This window comes from Ahaetulla prasina, chromosome 1 (genome assembly GCF_028640845.1).
Source record: "Ahaetulla prasina isolate Xishuangbanna chromosome 1, ASM2864084v1, whole genome shotgun sequence".
NCBI classification, from domain to species: Eukaryota; Metazoa; Chordata; class Lepidosauria; order Squamata; family Colubridae; genus Ahaetulla; species Ahaetulla prasina.
This window is the reverse complement of record NC_080539.1, coordinates 210,335,122-210,358,489: the sequence shown is the minus strand read 5'-3', so window position 1 is coordinate 210,358,489 and position 23,368 is coordinate 210,335,122. Positions and strand designations below refer to the sequence as shown.

At 36.5% G+C, this 23,368-nt stretch overlaps 1 protein-coding gene across 5 annotated transcripts in view; it reads right to left on the bottom strand.

Moving 5' to 3' along the window:
* Nucleotides 1-2,098: 2,098 nt before the first annotated feature.
* NCKAP1 (NCK associated protein 1) overlaps nucleotides 2,099-23,368 on the bottom strand; it is a 71,155-nt gene continuing 49,885 nt past the window's right edge. For 2 of the 5 annotated variants that reach the window (XM_058189259.1, XM_058189249.1), the window contains exons 16-31: nucleotides 23,018-23,163; nucleotides 21,011-21,143; nucleotides 19,989-20,108; nucleotides 18,859-18,998; nucleotides 16,372-16,503; nucleotides 15,147-15,365; nucleotides 13,704-13,834; nucleotides 12,901-12,998; nucleotides 10,919-11,012; nucleotides 8,376-8,458; nucleotides 8,029-8,109; nucleotides 6,575-6,692; nucleotides 5,613-5,729; nucleotides 4,919-5,028; nucleotides 4,241-4,330; nucleotides 2,099-3,037 (exon numbers count right to left, since the gene is read on the bottom strand). In XM_058189259.1, coding sequence (XP_058045242.1) covers nucleotides 2,921-3,037; nucleotides 4,241-4,330; nucleotides 4,919-5,028; nucleotides 5,613-5,729; nucleotides 6,575-6,692; nucleotides 8,029-8,109; nucleotides 8,376-8,458; nucleotides 10,919-11,012; nucleotides 12,901-12,998; nucleotides 13,704-13,834; nucleotides 15,147-15,365; nucleotides 16,372-16,503; nucleotides 18,859-18,998; nucleotides 19,989-20,108; nucleotides 21,011-21,143; nucleotides 23,018-23,163 — 1,929 coding nt within the window. In that variant the 3' untranslated portion in view covers nucleotides 2,099-2,920. The remainder of the gene's footprint in view (nucleotides 3,038-4,240; nucleotides 4,331-4,918; nucleotides 5,029-5,612; nucleotides 5,730-6,574; nucleotides 6,693-8,028; nucleotides 8,110-8,375; nucleotides 8,459-10,918; nucleotides 11,013-12,900; nucleotides 12,999-13,703; nucleotides 13,835-15,146; nucleotides 15,366-16,371; nucleotides 16,504-18,858; nucleotides 18,999-19,988; nucleotides 20,109-21,010; nucleotides 21,144-23,017; nucleotides 23,164-23,368) is intronic. The other 3 variants (XM_058189281.1, XM_058189274.1, XM_058189268.1) reach the window with 2 other exon arrangements.

The following is a 23,368-nucleotide window of genomic DNA, read 5'->3' as shown; positions in this document are numbered from 1 at the left end:
CCCACTGGGGCATCTGCCTTTCTCTAAACCTGGGGTGTCAAACTGGCGGCCCGCAGGCTGGATACATCACACGCAGGCCATGCCCACCCCAGCTCCACAAAGGGAAAAAATATTGCGATACATCATGTGATGGTAACATGACGCAGCAAGTTTGACACCCATGCTCTAGACTTTAAAGGTATTTATTATTAAATTTAAAACCACTGGACAATATCTGACTTGTCAGTAGGATGGTAGAGAAACAGAAAATAACATGGAAAAGATTAAAGGAGAAGGATGTAGATTTGGGAGACGGCAGCTGTTTTGCATATACCAGTCTCCAGATTCATCTTCAGATACAGGTAGTTCTCAGCGTACGACACAATTGAGCTCAAAATTTCTGTTGCTAAGTGAGAAATTTGTTAAGACACAGAAATGGAGGGCAACTGTATGGGAAGAGATCCTTGCTTAAAAGTAAAACATGGGTTCTAATAGAAATTTCCAAGGGTAAAGAGCCATAAGACTGTAAATGGATTTTCAAAACAAAGTTTGAGTTTCATGGGAAAGTGCAACACTATAAAGTAGGTTAGTAGCAAAGAGGAGCACAGAAACATATCATGATGATTGTTTTTTGTCACTAGCACCTAAGTCAAACTATATCGTTTCCAAGAATAAGCCAATTTGTTTTTCTGGGAGGAAAACCACAAATAACAAAATCACCTGCTGTGTTTTCAGACTCTGCCTAATGCAGTGTTAGTCCTGGTGGAGTGATAAAAATGAGCAGCTTTAATTCAGAACTCTGATCTTTCCTAATAACTCAGTCCATTGTTTCATTATAACACAGGTTACTTGAGCTGGATGAGGATAACTTGAGACAAGGCTCATCCTTCTATATATCTCATCTTTAATATTTACTCTAGTTTGCAATTAACTCAACTAAGTATCTCTAATCTTTTTTTTTAAAAGTACACATATTTGCATCTAAATTGTTGTTAAATGGTTGTTTGTTGCTAAACAGTTGTTTGCCAGCCTCTAAGGTTTACTTAACTCATTGATTTACTCTAATCCCACAGTATGTACTTTCTATTAGTCTTGCAAAGTCAACATGATTTAAGGACAATGACAGCGTGTGCTCTAACACCTCACATTTTGTACACAAGCTTTAATTATCAGCAGCTAACAAAACAAAATCATTAATTCAACTTGAGCTTCATTACATCAGCAAAAGCCATTTTTGTAAGTTGGCAAAATGAATAAAATACGGAACTCAAAAGTATATGAAATGGATGCCTATATAGATTTAATTCATAAATATATTTATAAATTTGAATTTTATATCTCCTTTATGTACTTTTTTCATTTGTTTTTTTAATTGAAAAAGTTTTACAAGATTTTTTTCCCCATACACCCCCCTCCCCCAACCCTAACCCTTCCCCTCCCTCTTCCCCCCCCACCACTTCCCAGAGCAAATTTTCATTTGATTGTTGTGTAGCAGCCAGATTTGATTCTGAAGAGATAGGAGGCTATATAAACTTCATAAAGCTAGGGAACCAGTTCAATTTTTTGTGTTGAATTTTAGGAAATATTCAAGAGCGTAGGATTTCAGTAATATATTTCTTTTACTTACACTCAAATTGAATGGACAAAATGCTGTTGAAAATGTCAGCATATTTTTGCATTTTTAAGTGTTGGCTTGTTCATGTGTGAACTAATGGCAAAAGATTGGCATAAACAACTGTTGGACTGTATTATGATTATTACGCCAGGTATTCAAAAGTAACTGAAAAGTATGTAGCCAAAAGTTAGGGGAAGCAGGGAATAAACTTTTCACTTCCTTTAGTTACAGTAAGGAAAATGCAGAGCAACCTGCAACGTTAGGGGTTTTTAGTAGATTAAAAATATTCAAAAATTAAATTACTCTTCAATCAACAGAATTGTGATCATAGTCTTTAGAGATGACAATAAGGGAAATGCAACTTGTATTGCTCTTTCTTTTGTAGATGTTAGAAACTATGAATATATTCTGTACAAAAAAAGAGTCAAACATTATTGAGTCAAACATTAAAGAAATTCCTTGATGAAGATACATTAAAATGGTGTAAAATAGCAAAATCACCAGAACATTTCAGTGTAGTGTTTATTGTATGTAATGGAAGATACACTTGAATTTCAAAAATTTAAAACATATAAAAAGTGGTTAAGGGATAACATTTTATCAACATTTGATAAATGCATAAGAATGTTTATTATACAGGAGGATACAATGTAGTGTTAATGCCAATGGGGCACCATGGACATTAGTCTTAAAAAATTTCACTATGTAGGCTTTGTACAAACAAAATCACTTTTTCTCATTTCAGATTGTATGGAGAAGATTGTTTAAGGATAACCAATCCTATAACTTCTTTTTAAAATATTAGATAGCATCTGTCATTAATCTGAGTGAGTGTTTCAAAAAATAAAGTAAAAATGTCATAGTTCACAGAAATGCACATCCAGATCTTATTTCTGATAAGAACAATAGGTACAGGTTGTAAATTCTCTCTATATGAAATAATTTACACACAGATGAAAACTAGGAACACTAAAATAATCACTAAATAGAGTTCTTCATGGAGATAAACAAGCCATTATGATTTCTGCATGGTCAAATATGAAAAAAAACCCATAACTTCAGCATTTCTTTTTTGAACAGAATTGAGACTCTAAAAAAGAAAAAAAAAGGAATAATTTCAGCAAATGTGCAACCTAAAATCAGCCAAGCTTATATTGTAATACAACCATATTAAGAAACCACTGGTCAGAAATACAACTGCATTGGGAAAAAGTTTAGAATCCACAAAACTCTGCCAGGCCATAAAATAAAAACAGCTCCACAGTTTACAAGTAAAACTGAGGCAACAGAGAGGCGTGCTTAATTGGTCTCCAGATAAGTAGCTATTCAGGCAGAGGATGTGACACTTTGTTTGTACACAGCATGGTACGCATTCCGTAGCAAGACATAGGGAAAGCAGGACTCCAGAAGATCCATAGTCAGGAAGGGAGACTCCTGCACAATCTAAAATGAAAGAGGAAATCAATCAGAATTTGGGGAAAGAGTAGAATTCAGGATGCTGGTAAAATCCATCTTCCTATATTTATGGATGTCCCTATAGGTCTGCACACCCCCACACCCCCCCACTTCAACTAAGGCTTCAATAAAAATGGCATTTTGGGGGCAATCTCTCACAAGGAGATTCAAACTGCTGATCTAGTTCCCAGCCTGTAAACCAAATATTATATTTTTTGGAGTATATGACACACTTTTTCCCCCATAAGAGGGGGTGAAAATTTGGGTGCGTCTTATACACCAAATGGGGTGCGCAGAGGCGGCAATAGGCTATGGCAATCCCTGCAGCCTCAAACAGCTGATCTTCAGGAGACCAATCCAACCGACAATCAGCTGCTTGTGCTAATCATGCTGTGCTGAAGCTGAAATTGAAACAGGCTGTTTGCTGCAAGGAGGCAAATTGCTGGGAGGCAGAGGCAGATTTTTTTTCTTGCGCTAATCAGGCTGTGTGGAAAATGAAGCTGAAACTGGCTGTTTGTTGTAAGGAGGCAAATTGTTGGGAGGCAGAGACAGATTTTTTTTCTTGTTTTCCTCCCCAAAAAAAGTAGATGCGTCTTACAGTCCGAAGTGTCTTATACTCTGAAAAATATGGTAGTTAATCAGCCTGTTTCTTCTGGATGCATTATAAATTACTCTTCATTTGTTTGGCTGAAAGTATTTATTATGATTCTGTGAACATCTGTGAGATGATCCAATCAATTTAGATGCAGAAATCACATTGCTAGCAGACTTTGACCAATAGGAAATAATTGCAATGGCTAACCTACTACTTTTCTTCCCTTTATAATATTTTCCAAGTGAGCTGAATGACCATGACATCACAATAATAAAGTTACTTTCAGAAATGCATTTGATAATGGTCTATGTACTGCTGAGAAAATTTAAATGGGAAACTGCTGGAGTGAGAGACAACACAGAAGAGAAAGCAAAGATTGTATATAATATTGTGGGTTCCAGCTGTACTGAACTAACACAAAATCTGCAGCCATTATATGTCCAATTTGAGACAAAAGTAGGGGGAAGAAGACTGGAGTAGAAATTGGTTTAATAAGTTGAACTTGTTCAGCAATTCTTTTTCTGTGATCCACAACAATATCTCTCTGCTTATTTGCAAAACAGCTTTAATAAACAATAGTTAGGATTAAAACCTACCATGTCAAGAAGTAAGTAAACAGATTCTCTGTTCCTTGTAGTGGTTTTGTCTGTCTCCTGGCCAATTTTTAGTAGACTGGAGGAGGCAAGCTGTAAGGATGCACACATTAGAATTAGAATTATTTATTGGTCAACTGTGATTGGACACACACAAGGAATTTGTCTCCAGTGCATAAGATCTCAGTGTACATACAAGCAACAAGTGATAAATCATGATCATATAACAAGTGATAAATTATAATCACATATAACTTGATTAAATATATACAAAACAAGTTACAGTTCCTCCTATTTTTAAGGCATACTATTTCATTCAGCAATGTCTGATACAAATACTATGTAAGACTAATGGTAATTTGCAATGCTAAAGAATGTAGCAAACATGGGGAATATAGAGTAATGAATAATAAAGAAATGAATGGGACTAATTGAACATTAATTGAATGGTTTCATTTGAGTGCTTGGATCCCTGGAATAGATTAATTCTAATGAAATACAATAAGCAAAGGAAAACATGGACATTCACTATAGCAACCATTATTATGTACAAATCCTCCCCCCCAATATTATCAGGGTTGATAACAAACAGTGTAAACTAATCACAGTATAGCTGCAAACTTTGCAAAATACAGATTAATTTCTGGAGCAGGTTATTTTGAAAAAAATAATTGTACATACAGCCAAAAATTCTTTGAGACGATCTTCAATGCTTCCCTTGTGAATGGTAAATAAGGCTGCAGCAATCTGATTGATTGCTTTTGCCAGGCAATGGATATTGTTACAGTGACCTAGACAAGAAGACATTTGTATTATTTCATTCGGTTTTCTCTCTCTCTCTCTCTCTCTCTCTCTCTCTCTCTCTCTCTCTCTCTCTCTCTCACACACACACACACACACACACACACACACACACACACACTTCAATACTCTTCCAGTTAATGCTTATTATTGTTTTTCATCTTATAAATACTTCCATTACAGTAGGGATCCCCAACCCTGGTCCATGAACCGACACTGGTCTGTGGCATGCCAGAAACTAGGCTGTGCAAACAAACGAAGCCCCATCCATAGGATGCAGATAGCACACAAAACCATGCCCCCTCCAGTCTGTGGAAAAAACTCTCTCCATCGAAATGGTCCTTGGTGCCCAGAGGTTGGGGGATGCTGTACTACAGTGTAACATTTTCTCATCATTAATCTCTAAAAACCAAGTAGATTGAAGCAAGAGATTTACTTTTTGAAAAGTACCATTGTAAAATAAAAATGATTTGTTATTCCACACCAAAATGTAACCACGAAGACCATAAATTGAAATCAATAGTTTTAACTGAATGGTTAACAGATTCTCTCCATGAATTCCCACAAATATTACCTTCAATGGCAGGACTGTATTGAGACATCACATTACTAGCCAAAGTCGGTAAGGAGACTGCCACAAAGACCATCAGAAGGCAAGCAATTTTATATTCCTCCTCTGGACTAATATTTTCTGAAAACGAATTCAAATTAAAACAATAATTTATTTGGGGGAGGGGATGTCCAGAAAGAAACATACCCTAGTTTAATCACTGAAAAGAAAGCTCAAGAAAACAACAACAAAGAAAAACAAATTGCCATGACATTAATGATTTTTAAAAAGGATGCTAAAAGGGACACTTTAGTTGGTTAAAAGAAGAGATGAAGTTATTGAGAATTGGAAACTTAGGATGAGTTACAAGTAAACTGTTTTTAAGGACCCCATATTCATTTTGACTTGGTTCAAATGAAAACATATGATATTTTGTATCCTAGAGAGGGACCAAGATAAATAAACTTAAATCAACTTGAAAACAACAGCCAATGACTTAATAGCCGGCCATCAACACCCCAATCAACAACTAAAAGTCACACAACCAGGCACCATATAAATTATCACACCCAGAATAGCCCAAAGCACACTCTGCTAGAGAGAAGTTCCTTGAGGATGGGCTCCAGCACAAGTCCGAAAGCTTGGAGGACTAAATCTCTGGTCCCAGTGACTGACCCAGATTGGATCCTGCAACATTATCCTGGGACATGTATATTTGCCTTCATTCGTGAAACTTAAATCAAGATCAAGCATTTAGCCACCTCTTCTGGCTGCATGCATTCACGGGGAAATATTTTTGTATCAGTTTTTCACTACTTCAATTCCCCCCCCATAAATAAAGCATACAAATAATAGCAGTAATCTTGAAATATTTTATCCTGTAAATAGAATGTTGATTGAAAAGAAAAAAACCTTCGGATAAAATCAACAACAGTTGTTTTCACGATAGCAAATGGCTGAATGCAGAAGAATCACACAACACTCACTATCCACATGATTTATAATCTTGCCTGATTTTTGAGAAGAAAGAGCTACAACCAGGGCAGGATCTATTTCACATGGGAGTCCTGCAGCTGATGAGAGCTCATATACATTCATTGCCACCTGGAAAAAAAAAACACTACTGTAGAATGAAATATGTCACTAGACTATGAAATTTCATTAGATTAAAAACAGAACTAGGGAAAAGTGGAAAAACTAATATGATTTGAAAACTGTTCTCGAAATGCACTAACTGAGAATCTAAGTAACTTCAGGCACTTGTGCTGTAAATGTTTCTTGTCTCATATAGAAGAATTTGATTCCAGATGTCTCCTGTAAATCAAATCTGATTTTATTTCAAAGCAAAAGTCTATCATTTTAGAGGATGAATGCTCATTAGCCTAAAAACAACATTTCAAAATTTGCTGCCATGTATGAATCATACAATTATGTATGTTTATTAACTAACTAATCTAAATAAATAAATAAATTTTCTTTCAATTTTCTTCCTCTGCTATGCTACTTGTTTCATAGAGGCTCCATGATAGAGAACAATTCTATCCCAATGTTTGTCAGAATAGCCAGCTGCCAGTAACTATTGAGCTACAAATTCTTCTCATCCTATACTTGCTTGCATCTGTGTCTTAGAACTCCTCAGACCAAAATGTTCTTAAAATATCCATTTGTTTAAGGAATATTTCAACGACTATAAATTAGAAATTCTTGCTAAATGTAAAAGTAACAATAAATGATAATTCTCTTTCCTCTTTTCTAATCAATCTTAACTTCCCTCTTTCACTCTTTTCCCTGGCACTACTCTATTCTCTCCACTGATGACAATTTCTCCCCAATCTTTCCCAAGACATCACTTAATGTTTCTGACTGCTATACATAGTTCTTCGTTACATGTGTTGAAGATGACAAAATGTGGAATTGTAACAATTCCAACAATACTATGAATCTTTTTATCATGTTAATCAAAACTACTCAGACATTCCACAGCTACTGTGGTATATTGCTTTTATGATTTTATATATACATATACATATATTTGTTTTCTGAGGTTTTCGCGGGTGTTTATATGTAGGTCTTTGGTTATTCGGGTTTTCTCCCGCGTAAAATTGGAAGTGTCTTGGCGACGTTTCGACGAAGTCTCATTCGTCATCTTCAGGCTTCAGCTTCGTGCTTCTGGGAGCAAATTTGCTCCCAGAAGCACGAAGCTGAAGCCTGAAGATGACGAATGAGACTTCGTCGAAATGTCGCCAAGACACTTCCAATTTTACGCGGGAGAAAACCCGAATAACCAAAGACCTATATACATATATGTATGTATATGTATATGTATATGTATATGTGTGTGTGTGTGTGTATTGTTTCTTTCTCTCTCTCTCTCTCTCTCTCTCTCTCTCTTTCTTTATTGGAATTAAACCATCCACTACTCTCAGGAGAAAATCCTTACCTTCATATCAGTCTCTCTTGGAATGTGGTCCTTAAAGTCTTCAATTGAACTTACAAGGAAAGGAATGTGATAGGATAAAACCTAGGATAAGGGAACACAGAAAAGTAATTTATTTCTTATATCTTTTCTCTCTTTTGACAGCATTTTATGATTTCTGCATATATTTATCCCTTGCTGTCCTCAGTTTATGCATGGCAGCTATGTTAAGGCTACCAAGACCTTATTTACCTCATTTACAGTTATTAGCACTTAATTACATTTACTTTTGTAATACATTTCATTCAATTTACATTAAGGTAAGCGAACGTGTTTTACGGAAGAGTTACAATGCACAACACAGTACTTACATCCCTAAGCGCTTCTTGTGCAAGTGATCGGAATGATAAAATAACACCTATAATAGTCATCCTCTTCAAAACACTATCAACAGCTGGAAAAAAAAATGTAAAGACTGTGAAACAGAATGGCAAATTTTCATTAAGTTATGCTCGTAAACAGCATTTTTTTTTGTCCGTGCTAAGTTCTGTAGGACAGCAGCCCCCAATTTTTGGGGCACCAGGGTTCCATGGAGAAAGATTTTTCCATGGACTGGAGGAGGCGTAGTTTTGCATGCTGACTGCATCATGTGAATGGGACTTCACTTGTTTACGTGGCCCTGTTGCTGGCATGCAACAGCCCAGTGCTGGTCTATGGCGGGAGTGGTGTTGGTGTTGGAGGATCCCTGCTGTGAGAGGTGGAGCATGAACCAGGAGGAAAATATCTGCATTTTAAAATCTCATGGACATACCCTCCCGGCCCAAAATCTCCCACCACAACGAGAATTTCTGGAGGAAGACTGTTGCCTTAAGCTATCAATGGAAATGAACTAGTAAAGGGACAATCAAGATACAGTCCCATACAGAGGTATGGGTACAGTTCCCAAAGGCTGCTTGTAAACTGCCTGTGACCAAGATTCCCTCTAAATTTCTCAAGCACTGGATTGATCCAACCTCGATTTATGCTTAAGGTCATTTGAGCCTTACTTAACATTACTACCTTTAGCAAGTGTGAAAGTGAAAAAGGAATAGGTGAATTTCGGAGAAAAGATGTGAAGTATAACTGACGTATATACTTCAGAGTGAAGTTTAACTCTGCCTTTACATGTCTTTCAGTAACCAAGAAGTACCATTTCTCACAGGTGAAGCCTCCAAATTGTTTTCAAAGGTCGTCTACAGCACAAATGCAAGATTATTTATGGTATTCATATCCTCATAAGGAAACGATGATGGCTAAAAAACTATTTTGAGCTGATAGCCAATGCAGGCACTTGGTCTTTGGGGGAACAATACTATTTCTATAAATACCTTCTGTTCACTATACCTGCTTCCAGAAGCATGTCTATCTTGTTAACCAGTGCTCGTAAGTTAATATTGTCTCTACACATTGGTGAGGCCCTACACATCACCGGCATATTGATTGTCCCTGGCTTCAAATCTTCACGATTTCATCCAGCCTTTCACATGGATGTTACAGAACACAGGGGACAACGTAGATCCCTGCAATGCCTCATAACTAGATCAAACAAACCATACTCAACAGTACAGTTTCATCATTATCAGAGTGACACCAAATCCTACATAGCAAGTAGTTCTAGGAAATTAATGTAATAAATGGATTTTTTTTAAAAAAAACAAGACTTCTAGAAAGTCAACAGGGCTGCATTCTCTTCTAATAAGGATCATCCACCAAAGCAGTTTCAGAACTGAAACCAGGCCTGATACAAATTTACCATAGAAAATATTTTTTCACTTAAGCATATCAAAGTAGAAGGCCATCCTCCACCCTACCATGTCATCCAAGAGGAAAATAATTGCTACTAAACAGTAGTAATCCAAAACCCAAGGTGAGGAAATTTGAGAAGGCGGTATGCCACTTCCTCTGTCAGAACCAAGAGAATAACTTTTTCTGGAAAGAAGAAAAGTCTGCAGGATCTCCAGATAACCATTTCCACTTTCTCCAATCCAATTGGCTTTTTGCAAAGCTTTAAGAACTTGGGTATATACCTGGGTCTGGGGCTCTGAATGTGTTAAGGGCATTGTTACTTGGCTTTACCATTAGTTGATTGATCATCACGGCGGCTGCCTGTATTTTACTGATTTTGTGGATGTTTTTGTGATTTTAATTTTTTAAAATTATTTTAACTGTACAATTTTAGAATATAAGCTGGCCAGAGTCACCTGGTTGAGTTGGTGGCTATAGAAACTGATGAACGAATCGATTAATAAATACATCTCCAGCTGGATTTAATTAGCTAAAATGATCAAGGGTAGAGCACAAACAGTGGAGTAGCTTCCACATCCTGTTTAAAACTCTGGGTTGCAGAAAATAAAAGTAATCTCATATAAGGCAAGACAATGGCCTAATTACTTCAGCTCATACTGCAGCTTTCTCAAACCTAGCCCCCACCAGTTACTGGTTCTGAATTTTGAATGAAAGGTAAGAAACTAGGAAGATTAAGTTAAGTCTGTGAAATGGAAATCAGATCTAAGACTGAATGAAAGGGAAAGAATGAAAAAAAATGGATGCTCTTTTTCTAGAAGCTTGTTTAGAATCCACTTTGATGTCCTCTTAAAATTCCTACAAGCTTTTAAAATATTTGTCTTTATACAGTTTTATTTGTAAGTTTCATTCAGTTAATGAATTAAATAGGTTGTTGACTGTTGATAAATTCATGCAATTCGTTAATGAAAGTCCTGTTATTTCTAATGAGTGTAATTTGTTAATTTTAGTCTTTATTTGAAAGTGTTGGTCTATTCTAGCTATTTATTTATTTTTGTCACTGAGGAACTTTTATTATCCATTACATTAACAAATATGAATATGTACATCTTTTATTGATTAGCATACTTACATGACAATCTTTTGAAGAGAGCTGCCATCTGATCTGGTTTATCAAAACTGGTCCTCATTTGTGTTAGTACTTCAACATTCTCAACCACAAGTTTCTAAGACGAAGCAAGATCTCAGGTCAGGCACAGATCTGAGTATAGTAATAAGTGCATGCTTTAGAACATTTCAGTGAGGCAAGCAGGAAACAGCTCATGAAATCCAGATCTTCCTACTATCTGACCAGAAGAACTATGTCATTACACTATTTTAGCCTAAATACACAGCAAACAGAAAGCTTCGAGTGTAATAATAAAAGCTCTGTCTGCTTCATAAAGCATTTATTGTTCTAATCATCTCACAAAATTGGCCAAAGCTGGTTTGGAATAACTGGATTGCATTCCTCAATCTGGACTAAGATGGCCTAAAGAGAAAGTAGAGCAGAGCAGAGCAAAAAGCACAGCAGAGCAGAATAGAGCAAAGCAAAATAAAGCAAATTATAAAGAACATTTTCTGCATAATATGCAAAGAAAATTGAAAGCATAAATACAGCAGAACACAATATCCAATACAGTCCATCATTGGTCCACATCAACATCACTTTTACAGGTTTTCCTCATGAAAAAATAACTTACATTTTCTGAGTTTGGTCTGGCTAGAGCTTCAAAACATTGCCTTCTATCATTCCTTCTTCTATTTTGGCAAGATTTTCACAGTAAATTTTTTAGACTAATTTATAAGATATAGGTAATTTGCATTCAAAGAATTAAAGCTATAGCTCTAAGGCTACATACCATATCACTCTGCACGATACTACATCTCAAGGATGAAGTTTCCTGAATCTTTACTGGATTTCCTTAAATTAGGGATAGACAACTTTAAACCAGTCACATTTCGGATTTCAACTTCCATCAAGCAGCCAAGGCAAGAAGTTGTGCTTCAAAGTATCAAGGGGGCATTCGTTAATGCAGAGCTGGCCCAGAAAGAAGTGATGCAGACAATTTGGGGCACATTATGTTATACCCATGACACTTTTGTTTTATGCTGCATTGTTGCAGTGGGTTTCTGGATATAAAGCAATGTGCTGGTAAATCACTATAAAACCCTAAATGAGTTCAGGATACTTGCAGTCTTTTGTATTCACCCCATCACAACAAATAGTACTGGCACCAGGTCCTGTCCATAAAGAAATATGATTTTTGTAGGGTTTCAAAGTCATGCCTTCTCTGCCCTGTGGAACAGGATCACCTCAGATCAGCAGGCCCCCTGACCTTTCTAGATTTTTATAAAGGCCAGGATGTTCTCCTAGTCACTGAGCCAGGAGGTTAAACCAGTTCTGTTGGTGGATTTGTGGTTTGGTCTCTATCGATTAATATTCAATTTTTAGGTCTAATCATTACATATTATTTATAAGTTTAAGTTTTTATTTGTTGCATTATGCTGTGTTGACTTTATTATTTGCTGTGTGCCCGGAGTCATCACCATGACATAGGAGGTTATACAAATTGTTTAAATAGGTAAGTAGGCCACAAAATGCAAAGTTATATGTAATCAGATGTAAAAGAGCTGTCCAGCCAATCCCAGGCATATATGATCTACGGAAATATGTTGTTTGAGTATAACTGATGGTTAAACCAACAAGTTTGTGTGCTTTAAGAAACTACAAAATTTTTTCCTAAAGTGAAACGAGTTTGCCATTCAGATGAAAATACAGGGCAAAATCCTGATGAATAAGGACAAAAGATGGTACTAATTAAAATCATCTTTTTTAAATTTGCATTTATATCCCGCCCTTCTCCGAAGACTCAGAGCGGCTTACACTATATCAAGCAATAGTCTTCATCCATTTGTATATTATATACAAAGTCAACTTATTGCCCCCAACAATCTGGGTCCTCATTTTACCTACCTTATAAAGGATGGAAGGCTGAGGGATACCTTGTTTTAACACAAATTTGACTGTTAAAACTACAAAAACAATAACCATGCAAGATTATTGAAAACTACCTTGAGTTCAGCAACCTGTGAGGAAATATGCCACATAAGACTTTCACTTAAGAACTTCATACCATACGGACCAAGGAGTTCTGATAGGGCTCTCATTTCTAAGGAAGAAAAATCACATTTATTTGCTTTAATATAATGCCTTAATATAATGCATGCAGTATATATTGCTATTCTGTTCTGTAATCTTAGATACGTACACTGTCTCAAACCTCCGCAGGAGAAAATAATTTGCCACCTATTTGCTGCAGAGTAAAAACAAAGCAGGTAAGTGGATTGTGAAACTAGCCAGTGTGATCTAGTGGTTAGGGCACCAGGCTAGAAACTGGGAGATCGTGAGTTCTAGCCTTTCCTTAGGCATGAAAGCCAACTAGGTGACCTTAAGACCAGTCCCCCTCTCTCAGCCCAACCCATCTCACAAGGTTACTGTTGTTGTGGGGAAAATTGGAGGAGGAAAGTGAGTTGGATGTGTTCATTGCCTTGAATTATTTTAAAAATAATAAAGGTGGGATATAAATAAATAGAAACTCACTATAAAAACAAGCCTATTCTCAACTTTTGCTTCTTAAGCCATCCCCACTCCTTAGCCCCCTCTGATCCATCACATGTCAAAGGTGCCATTTTTGAAGACCTTAGGGAAGCCTCACTGTGTGAAATGAAATCTCTTTGTTCCTCTCTAGGTTCAGCAATACAGCTTTGCTATTTGACTTCCCAATGTAGTATTTATACTTAAGAGTGTTACTTGACAGAATTGCCTGACAGAAAAACTCCCAATATTTTCAAACAAATATTTAAAGAAAATCTACCTGAGATGTCTGAATATTCTTCTGCATTAAACGTCAGCTCATTTTCGGTAGGCAAGTTGACAAATGCCTTCATCGCAGGGAAGTAAGCTATATGGCCATTACTGACTTGCCGTAGCAAAGTTTCCAGATACCTTAACAAAAGGAAATTTATTTTCACAGTAGAATTTATACCATATCAATTCTGACAAGATCCATATGATTTTTTATCCTTGCTGATTCACATAAAACAACCGAATGTATTAAATGCCCATCTTCAGAGCATGTAATATTCAGTTAAAACCAATTTGCAATTTTCTAAATAGGAAACTAAAAAAAATCACTTCAGTAAGCTGATATACTAATTAATATCTCTGGTACAGCCTCTGAAGCTTGAGTGTATTGAAGACCTTTACTGAGGCTAGACTGACAATTTATTACTTTTTAAAAAAACTTTGGACAAGATACAAGAGATTTGGAACACATAATTGGAGTAACCAAGGCTGTCAGGATTCAAGGTATATTATCTTTTTCTGTAAAAATATTATCTTTTTCTGTATAAAAGAATTTAGAATCTATTGGATCACTCAGAAAATAATTTTAAAAGATTGACTTAATCCTTTCTACTTAGATGTTATGAGTGTACACTTGTCATTCTATATCGGTTAGGAGTTATTGCTATAGTGAACTATGTTCTTCTTGGAAGGAGCTAAAATATTAATGTTTTATTATATTATATCTAAAAATGTAGAATCTTTTAATCTATGAAGCTCTTAGAATATATTTTTGGAAAGAAAAGGTGATTACGTATTCCTAAAAGAATATTTGGGTGCTCTGGGATATATATTGATTTGATAAAATCTGGCATCTCTGTCTTTGAATTTGCTTTGAACCAAATCAGAAGCAAGACCGGATACTATCTGGGTTTAATTCACTGTTAAAAATTGAATCTTAATGTGGAAATTAAAAATCATTTTTTAAAGAAATATTCATTTAGGACTAGATATAATTCAGGTAGGTAAAGTTTTTACAGGTATTTTAAAAGCTCCTCCCCTCCTGGTACACTATCTTTGAGGGATACTTAATGGTTTTTTTTTCCCTTTTGGGAGTATGCTTTTTCCTTTCCATTTTTTTCTCACTATACAGTTTCTTTTTAATACAGTATTTCAAAGCACATAGTTTTTTATTCAATGGTAATGTAGTTCATATAGTTATACTGATACTTACTAAAAGCCAAGTTTTTAAAGAAATATTAACTGCAATGTTTTTAAAGTTTAAAAGTTTTAAACTTGGAAGTTTTGTTTTGTTTTGTTTTTAAAAAATAAGGTATCTGAGCTATTCAGTTTCAAGCTGCATATTGAAGCAGGGCACACTGTTCTCTTTCCCTTGGGCACTCATTCTCAATCTTTTTTTAAGTCTGAAAGTCCATCTCGTACAAAACAGGAGAACATTCATTCAAATTCTTACCAATTTGTGTATAGACTGGTGATGGTTGGCTCCCCATGGCTATCTAAATGCTGGGTTTGCTGAAGAAGGACATTATTAAACACTCTTGTGATGTCAATCTGTACATAATTTTCTATTGACTGGAGCACTGTCATATAAGCTCTGACACTTGTTAACAATTCTGAAGGTTTTGCAATTTCTTGTGTTGCCTGATTATACATTGTCATCCCAACAATTGACCTTTGTAAAAATGAAAGAAGTTATTAGCGCATTAATGTCATGCAGATAATCTAAATGAAGAAATTTCAAAAAATCAAAACCTGGCTTTAAACTACTATAACACAGTTATTCGTATCATCTGAACAATCTGATGTTTGCCTGCTTTTCCAATACCAATAAAGGATTGGTACTAAGCTCAGGGTTGAAATGAGGGGTTCTTGGTGTTCTCTGAGCTTGATTGTTTTCTTGCAGACGTTTCATTATCCAAACTAGCAACATCATCAGTTCTAGTAAGAAGCTGGCTTTGCTATCAGCTTATATTTATAAGTTTATAGAATACGAAGTGAGAGCAAACCATACTCCTTACTAGCACTGATGATGTTACCTAGTTTGGGTAATGAAACGACGACAAGAAAACAACCAAACCTCTTGGGGTTTTTAATGACACTGATTGGCATTTTTAATGCCCATGATTGGCATTAAAATGTTTAACAGGCTAGAAGCTTCCATACAGAGATGTTGAAGTATGATTTGATCTACCAGACCTAACTCAACTGGTGGGATTAATCAAAAGCAACAGACTCTCGATCTTTCTAAGTTTCAATGATTCTACTTGTTTTGATATTAAGAACAGGCATATCCTACTATCTAAATTTAAGGTATTTGTCATAAATATCTGATTGCTATGATTATAACCTTGATAATACTATAATCTCTATAAAGTTACAAAAGGCAAAGCACAATATAGTTGCATGACTGAAAATAAGCAGTTGCGCAACTATAAAGTTGATCAGTACCTAATGCAGGGGTGTTAAACTGGTGGCATCATGTTGTTGTCATGTGACGTATCATGACTCCCCCCCCCTTTGCTAAAATGGGGGTGGGCGTGGGCATTGCGTGATGCATCCAGCCCACAGGACGCGAGTTTGACACCCCTGACCTAATGGAATGTACACGTGGAAGATTCCAAAGAAGTATTGATCATGACAGCCAACGGCAAAGATTTAAAACTGTTAATCGGACTTACTTGGTAAAACGAATTTCCAAGTGAGATGTTAAATACTCCCTTGGGGTAAAGGTGTGTTCCCATACGATCATGTTTGGAACGTAATTGATAGAAAAGCAGAGTTCAGAAAGTGCTGTGTGCAATTTGTCCAGGCTTGAGTAGGTGAAAAACAAAGAATATACAAGTCACATAAGAAAAGATAAAACTGCATAAATCTACATCAATCCCAATTTAATATATGCTATTTGAATGCAATTATATAATTCCTTGAGAGTGGTTAAGACATCAGACTAGAAACAGGGAAATTATGAGCTTTAGTCTTGCCTTAGGCACAGAACCAGCTAAGTGATCTTTAACCAGTCGTTTTCTTTCAGGCTTAGGAAAGAGGCAATGGCAAAGTACTTCTAAAAAAGCTTGCCAAGAAAACTGTAGGGACTTTGCAAGGCAGTGTCAAAGAATAGGACTTAACTGAATGGAAGGTGGGGGGGGGGAAGTATATTAAGACGAGTAGCACAGGGATAAAAAGAGATACAATTCTTTTGTTCTATCTTGTGTTGAATGGAAAGGAGAAGGTTAAAATACAGAAGCAGGTGTTTATTGTGCAGATCCAGTATTGGTTAGAGTAGCCCTCCCAACATACGTGAATTCACCACAAGCAAATTTGAGTATCCTTGGCAAATGTTCTGTACTCCAATTTGCCCTCCAATATCAGTGGAGTTAAGAAGTTATGAGTGTTATGATTGTTCTTCTCAAAAGAGGTGGAGGGAGATCAACCACATGGGCTGATCTTGTCCTTTCTCAGCCATCGTCTGATGAAAGTAGAAGTCGCTACTGCATCCATGGTAAAATTTAATACTGAAATAGAAGACTTGGCAGAACAACATATTGTTGCTTCTGTCTCATCAGGATATGAGGACATGAAGCACACTGATACCTACACAGATTGTAGAATGCTATTACTATTTCCTTGATCTGTACTCTTTGCCAGGGACCTCCAATCCATTAGGCCCATTAGGAACCAGGAAGTGGAAGTGGTGGATGCATGTGCGCCAGAGGTGGGTTTCAGCAGCTTCTGACCAGTTCTGTAGAACCGGTAGCGGAAATTTTGAGTAGTTCGGAGAACCGGTAGTAAAAATTCTGACTGGCCTCACCCCCATCTATTCTCTGCCTCCCAAGTCCCAGCTGATCGGGAGGAAATGGGGATTTTTCAGTAACCTTCTCCTGGAGTGGGGAGGGAATGGAAATTTTACAGTATCCTTCCCCTGCCACATCCACCAAGCCATGCCATGCCACACCCACCAAGCCACACTCACAGAACCGGTAGTAAAATTTTTTGAAACCCATCACTGGTGTGCGCTAACATATGTGAAGCTGCATTTTTGAAAGTGGCACGCAGGTATGCACACAAAACCACCCCCTCTTCCTGCTGGCGCGAGTCTGCTGAATCGGAAAAGTTGGAGGCCACTGCTGTATGCCAAGGTAGATTTTTAGCAGGATTCTTATTGATAAAGTCCAAGAAGTGACAAACTAAATTTGGAACATATTGTCAAGCTTAACTGGGTAGGAAGCATGCAGACCAATTAGTGCTCTGTACCAGCAATTGAGGTAAAATATGAGAAACGTTTCCTTTGTTGATTCAGAGAAAACATTTGATAAAGTGAATAGAACTGAATTCTGGAATATTTTCTGCAAATATGCAATTGAAAATCGGCTAAATAATGTAGTAACACTAGTATTATGACAGAAGAACATGCAAGAGAGTGGAATGTTTAGCAAATGATTCAACACAAAACGGGGAGAAAGACAAAGATGTGAAATGTTCCCTGGATTTTTAATATATTTGTGAAAGTGTTTATGATGATGTTATAGATTATGTTGGTTGGCATCAAGAATGTCCACATGCTTTTGTAAAACACAAGAGTCCTGAATGATGCAGAGAACGGTAGGTAAGTTGTAAATTAAAGCATGGGCCTGAAAATTAAATTATCAAATTAAGTTATTAAACACCAAGGTGAGTGATAAATGATTATAGACTGAATAGAAATGTACATGATCAGTGTAAAAAAAAAAAGCAATGCTGTGATGGTTTGGTCATATATAAAAAGACAGTGTCTGATTCAAGAGAAGGTGGATAGGCTAATCTTACCACTCCTTTAGGAAAGGTGAGGTTGATGGAGTTGATTATATTCTCAAAAAGGAAGGAGAGAATAGGGAATGAAATCATGTGTGATGTGGAAGAAACAAGGATGGCTTCAAGGATAGAAAGCTATGGGGAGGTATAGTGAATGGTACAATTGCAAAATGTATTTAGCTATATTTCCTCTCCTTCTTCTTATCTTGTGCTTTTAAGTAGTTTCTTTTAACTATTCCTCCCTCCTTTTTTTGCCTTTTGCACAGCACTACTTAGCCTGAAAGGGAACAGCACAATGTTTATGTATGTATATCAAAGACAGAAGAAAAGTTAAGACAAATATCTACTTAAATATAAACAATCTCAAAATTACTCACTTGGTCACTACCAGCCTATTTTTTCTCATGCTTTCTACTCCTGGTTTTTCTCTTTCTGGTTCTCCTTTCTTACCCGTCTGTTTCTTTGACTTTTTGTTCACTGCTTGGCTAATAGTTTTGGCACAATGTTTTGGCAGTAACTTAAAAAAGGAGAGGAAAAAAATTCAAAAACAGGTTACAATTTACAAAAAAAAACCAAAACCCATTGCTAATTTCATTTCGAATACTGCACTTCGTACCTTCACTACCATTTTGCCTTTGAAGATTTGAGTAAGACTGTCCATTTCCAGGATTTTACCCGCTTGCAATGTAGTAATGACAACATTTAGGATTGAAAAATGAATTTATTCTAATTTCTATCTATTCCAATTATGAAAGGCTATGCTGGTTTCTGATGGAAATAAGGACTGGATTATTATGAAAAGACTTTATTCGGAATTTAAATATTATGTTATTTAATAGTATCTAAATTGCTAGGATTGCCTGCCCATCTATCCATTCAATTTTATGTCTCCTCCACCATAGCCATGTTGACTTTAAGCAGCTAACAAAGGTTAAAATGTTACAATATGGAACATGATAAACTCAAATATCATATAGTAAAACACATTAAACTGAGGACTAGGCACGCACCCTTTATTATTCCAGCAGGTTTATCATCCTGGCTCACATCAGAACTAAGGCTTCAGGGTCCTCTTAAAGGTTGCCAGGGGTAGGGCCAATTTAGTATTGGGGATGTCTGTTGTTCCATAGGGTAGGTGCTTTAACAGAGAATATGCACCCCATGGATCCCGGAGGGAGATAGTTCTGTTTAATGAACGGGACCTGAAGCATGCCAACCCTTTCAGATCTTGTAGGATGGGCAGTTAATTGGTGATAAATGATCTCACAAATATTCAAGTTTTTTTTTCTTACTTTATATATTTTTCATTTTATGTAGGTGACATTTCACATAGAATGGAGGGAAAAAAACAGGTTTGTGCCCAAAGGGTTTTTCAATGTGAGTGGGGGACAAGGTAAACTATGGAAGACAAGGGTTACAAGGCAAGGATAAAAAAAGAACGTGCAATTATTGCATAGTACCGAGTTTCATTTAGTAACAGTGCAAAATAACGAGATTTAATTCTCACCTGGTCACTTAGGGTACATTGCTCTGTACAAATATCTGTGATAAGATTCCGGGCCTGTTTAGCCATTTCATCCAAAAACATGTTACACAAGGAGAGACTGCGATCACCAATGTGGTGTCTCTGTCAAGATAGATAAATCAATTCTCAATTTATTTCTACTCTTTTAAAATTAGGAGATCATTAACACTCATTGAAAACAGCTTTTAAAATTGATTTGAACTAACACCAAAGCAAAAAGGTGTTATTCTTTATAGTTTAGTCACTATATTAAAGTATTTGGTTATATACACTGAGCACCAGGATATAAATCTAACACATAAACAAATATATTGAGTACACATGGCTAGACCTCCCTTCAAAAGTATTAACATTAAAGAGATGACATGCATTCTTACTATACCTAGTTAGCTTCTTTCCACCCCATATTGAATCAATATGAATAATTTTATACCACACATTTTAAAAAATCCATAACTTAGAAGGAATGAAACTAATCAGCTAAGAATTATCTGTCTCTTCTGAAATCTTGCTGAGTTGGGGATGAGACACAAATGCATTCCTTACTTTCTGACGTATTACCTCTAAACCAATTTTGCCCCTTTTCTTCAACATTGCCACAAGCAGACTAAGTCAGACTGGTCATGATTTTCTACCTGAACCGGTCTTTGTATCATGTATTAGCTTATGTCCCGTGTATTTTAAGTTTCCGCTGTCCAAACTTATAGAGATGGAAGGTGTAAATATTTTAATAAATTAGTTGGCACATTTGAACACTGATTTAAAATTTAATGTATTTATCTATATGTGTGTATGAGTGAATTCATAACCAGCCTTCTCTGTTTTTTATTTATCAAGAATAGAGGAATTTCTAATACAACGGACAAAATTTTGTCCAACCAGATTCCTTGTGGCTGATGAAGCAGACACTCTAACATAGTCTTGCCTTTATATACATAAAAACAGTATGATCCCCCATCTTCTCTTTCTACTTATGCAAGGGATATTTTAAGTTACAGTATTACCTCTTCTGGGCACAGTTCATGGGTACAGCTCATAAAGTGAGTGCAAAGCAGCGGAAATGCAATTGAGTATCTGGACTGGGAAGGCAATTCCAAGCACTGCTGAAACATCTTCTCAAAAGCACGACTGTAAAAACTGTTCAGAATCATGATTCATTTTCATTTTACTTGGAACAAGTGTTTTAAATCAATAAACAGTGTAAAACATGCTACTAAGTGCATACATTTAACATACCAGAAATCGTATCCTATATTCTATGTATACAATAGCTGAAACCATCTAAAGACTGAAACACGATACAACATGAGAGCTTCACAAATTATTCTAATAAAATTAGAGGAATAAATATATTTAGAGCAATAATAAATGACAACAGAATCAATCTCCAGTTCAAATGTTTCTGAAATAAATAAGTCATCATGGTCCTCTTGAAAGGAAAAAAAAAGAGCAGAATAATCTTTTAAAAATTCACCCCAGTATCAACTGCAGAAGAATGTTTCTGAGTGGATTTTGATTATAAAACATAAAAGCAAAATAATGAAAAAGGGTATACCTGTGTCCCATTGCCTGTTTGGTATATTGGTTAAGGCACTAGAAATGGGGACACTTGAGTTCTATTCCTGGCTTAGGCACAAAGTCAGCTGGGAGACCTTAGGCCTGTCATTCTCACTCAGCCCTGTAACACATCCACTTTTTAAAAATGCTGCTAAGAAAACTGCAAAGGGCAGTTTCCAGGAATCAAAACTGATTGGATGGCACAATTTTCCCCCTTTGTTGTTGCATTCCACTACCAACTGCCAAACAAATGAATGGCATGGCTGGCAACAATGACCCAACTCTACAACCATCACTAGCTTCCTTGTATTTGGTAACATCCACCTTATGGCCTCCACACAAGATATATTTCTTCCCATCTCAGGTATGCTACTGTCAACAAGTATATAAGCAATAGCATGGCAGAGAGGCTAATTTAATCAACTACCGTATTTTTTGGAATATAAGATGCATCCCCCCCCCAAAAGAGGGTGAAAATTTGGGTGCGTCTTATGCATCAAATGTAGTCCCACCCACCCACCGGCCCCCACCCTTCGTCCTCCGCGAGTCCTCTCAAACGGAGCTTTTGGGGTCTGCAAATGCAGCCTCTCAAACAGCTTCCAAAAGCTCCGTTTGAGAGGTTGCTTTGCAGCCTCCAAAAGCGCCATTTGCAAAGGAGCTTCTCTTTGCAAAGGCAGCCTCTCAAACGGAGCTTTCAGAGGGTGAAAAAGCAAGGTGCAGAGGCCAAAATGGCAACCCGGAACAGCTGCTGCCTTGTCTAACTGGTTCCGTGCTTCCCCTGCTGTACTCACTGGAGCGCCCTGCGACAATCAGCTGGATTTTTGAAGCTGTGTATCTGCCCCAACGAGGCGCATGTGCGCTCACAACCAGCGAACCTGTTGCTAAAGTCCACCTCTGGGAACAGCTGATTGGGGGTATTCCGGGAGGCAATCCACCCGCCAATCACCTGCTCATGCTGAATCAGGCTAATGTGCTGAAACTGACCAGGCTGCTTGCTAAGGACGCTAGCCAGATGAATAATGATGGATGTTGGTAAGCAGAGGCAGATTTTTTTTAAATTTTCCTCCCCCAAAACTATGGTGCGTCTTATATTATGGAGCGTCTTATACTCTGAAAAATATGGTAGGTTAAAAATTGATACAATTTGGTAAAATTTAATAAAAGCTGTATTTTCCCACTCTTTTGTCAGTATCAAAGGACTAAAGTCCAGATTAAAATGGTTTCCTTCCAATCTCTGAATTGAAGTAGCTCATAATATACGTGCATTCTGTAACATCTATTCAAAACTATTATATTGAATTAAGTGGATCCTACACAAGAATAAAGTGCAATTTTGTAGCAAGAATGCAGTTTAATCATGTTAAAAGCAGACATTTTACAGTATTTCATAATTTGTATATTTTCTTTAGAGTTGGACAAATATTAAAAGTTCAGAACTAAATTAAATGACGTACCAAAATATAGAAAGATCTGATGTTTCAACCAACATTTCAACCAAAGAGTCTACCATTTTTGTGTGGAAAATTATTGTATTCATCATCTTTCCAAGTTCTCTGTGATCAGCAAGACTAAGTGAAGCCTTGGACACACTAGTATAAGCCTGTAAATATAAAACACAAAGAAAATAAACAAAACAGGGATCTAGGGCTAAGACCTCTGAGAGAATCTGTCACCATTTATATGGAAGTATTTATGTAATAAAACTGAATGAAAAATAAAACAAAATATGCTTTTGTTATATTAACTTGGGACAGGTCATTTTTATCAATCACCATTTGGAAAATTTCAAAATGTTCTTTAACAAC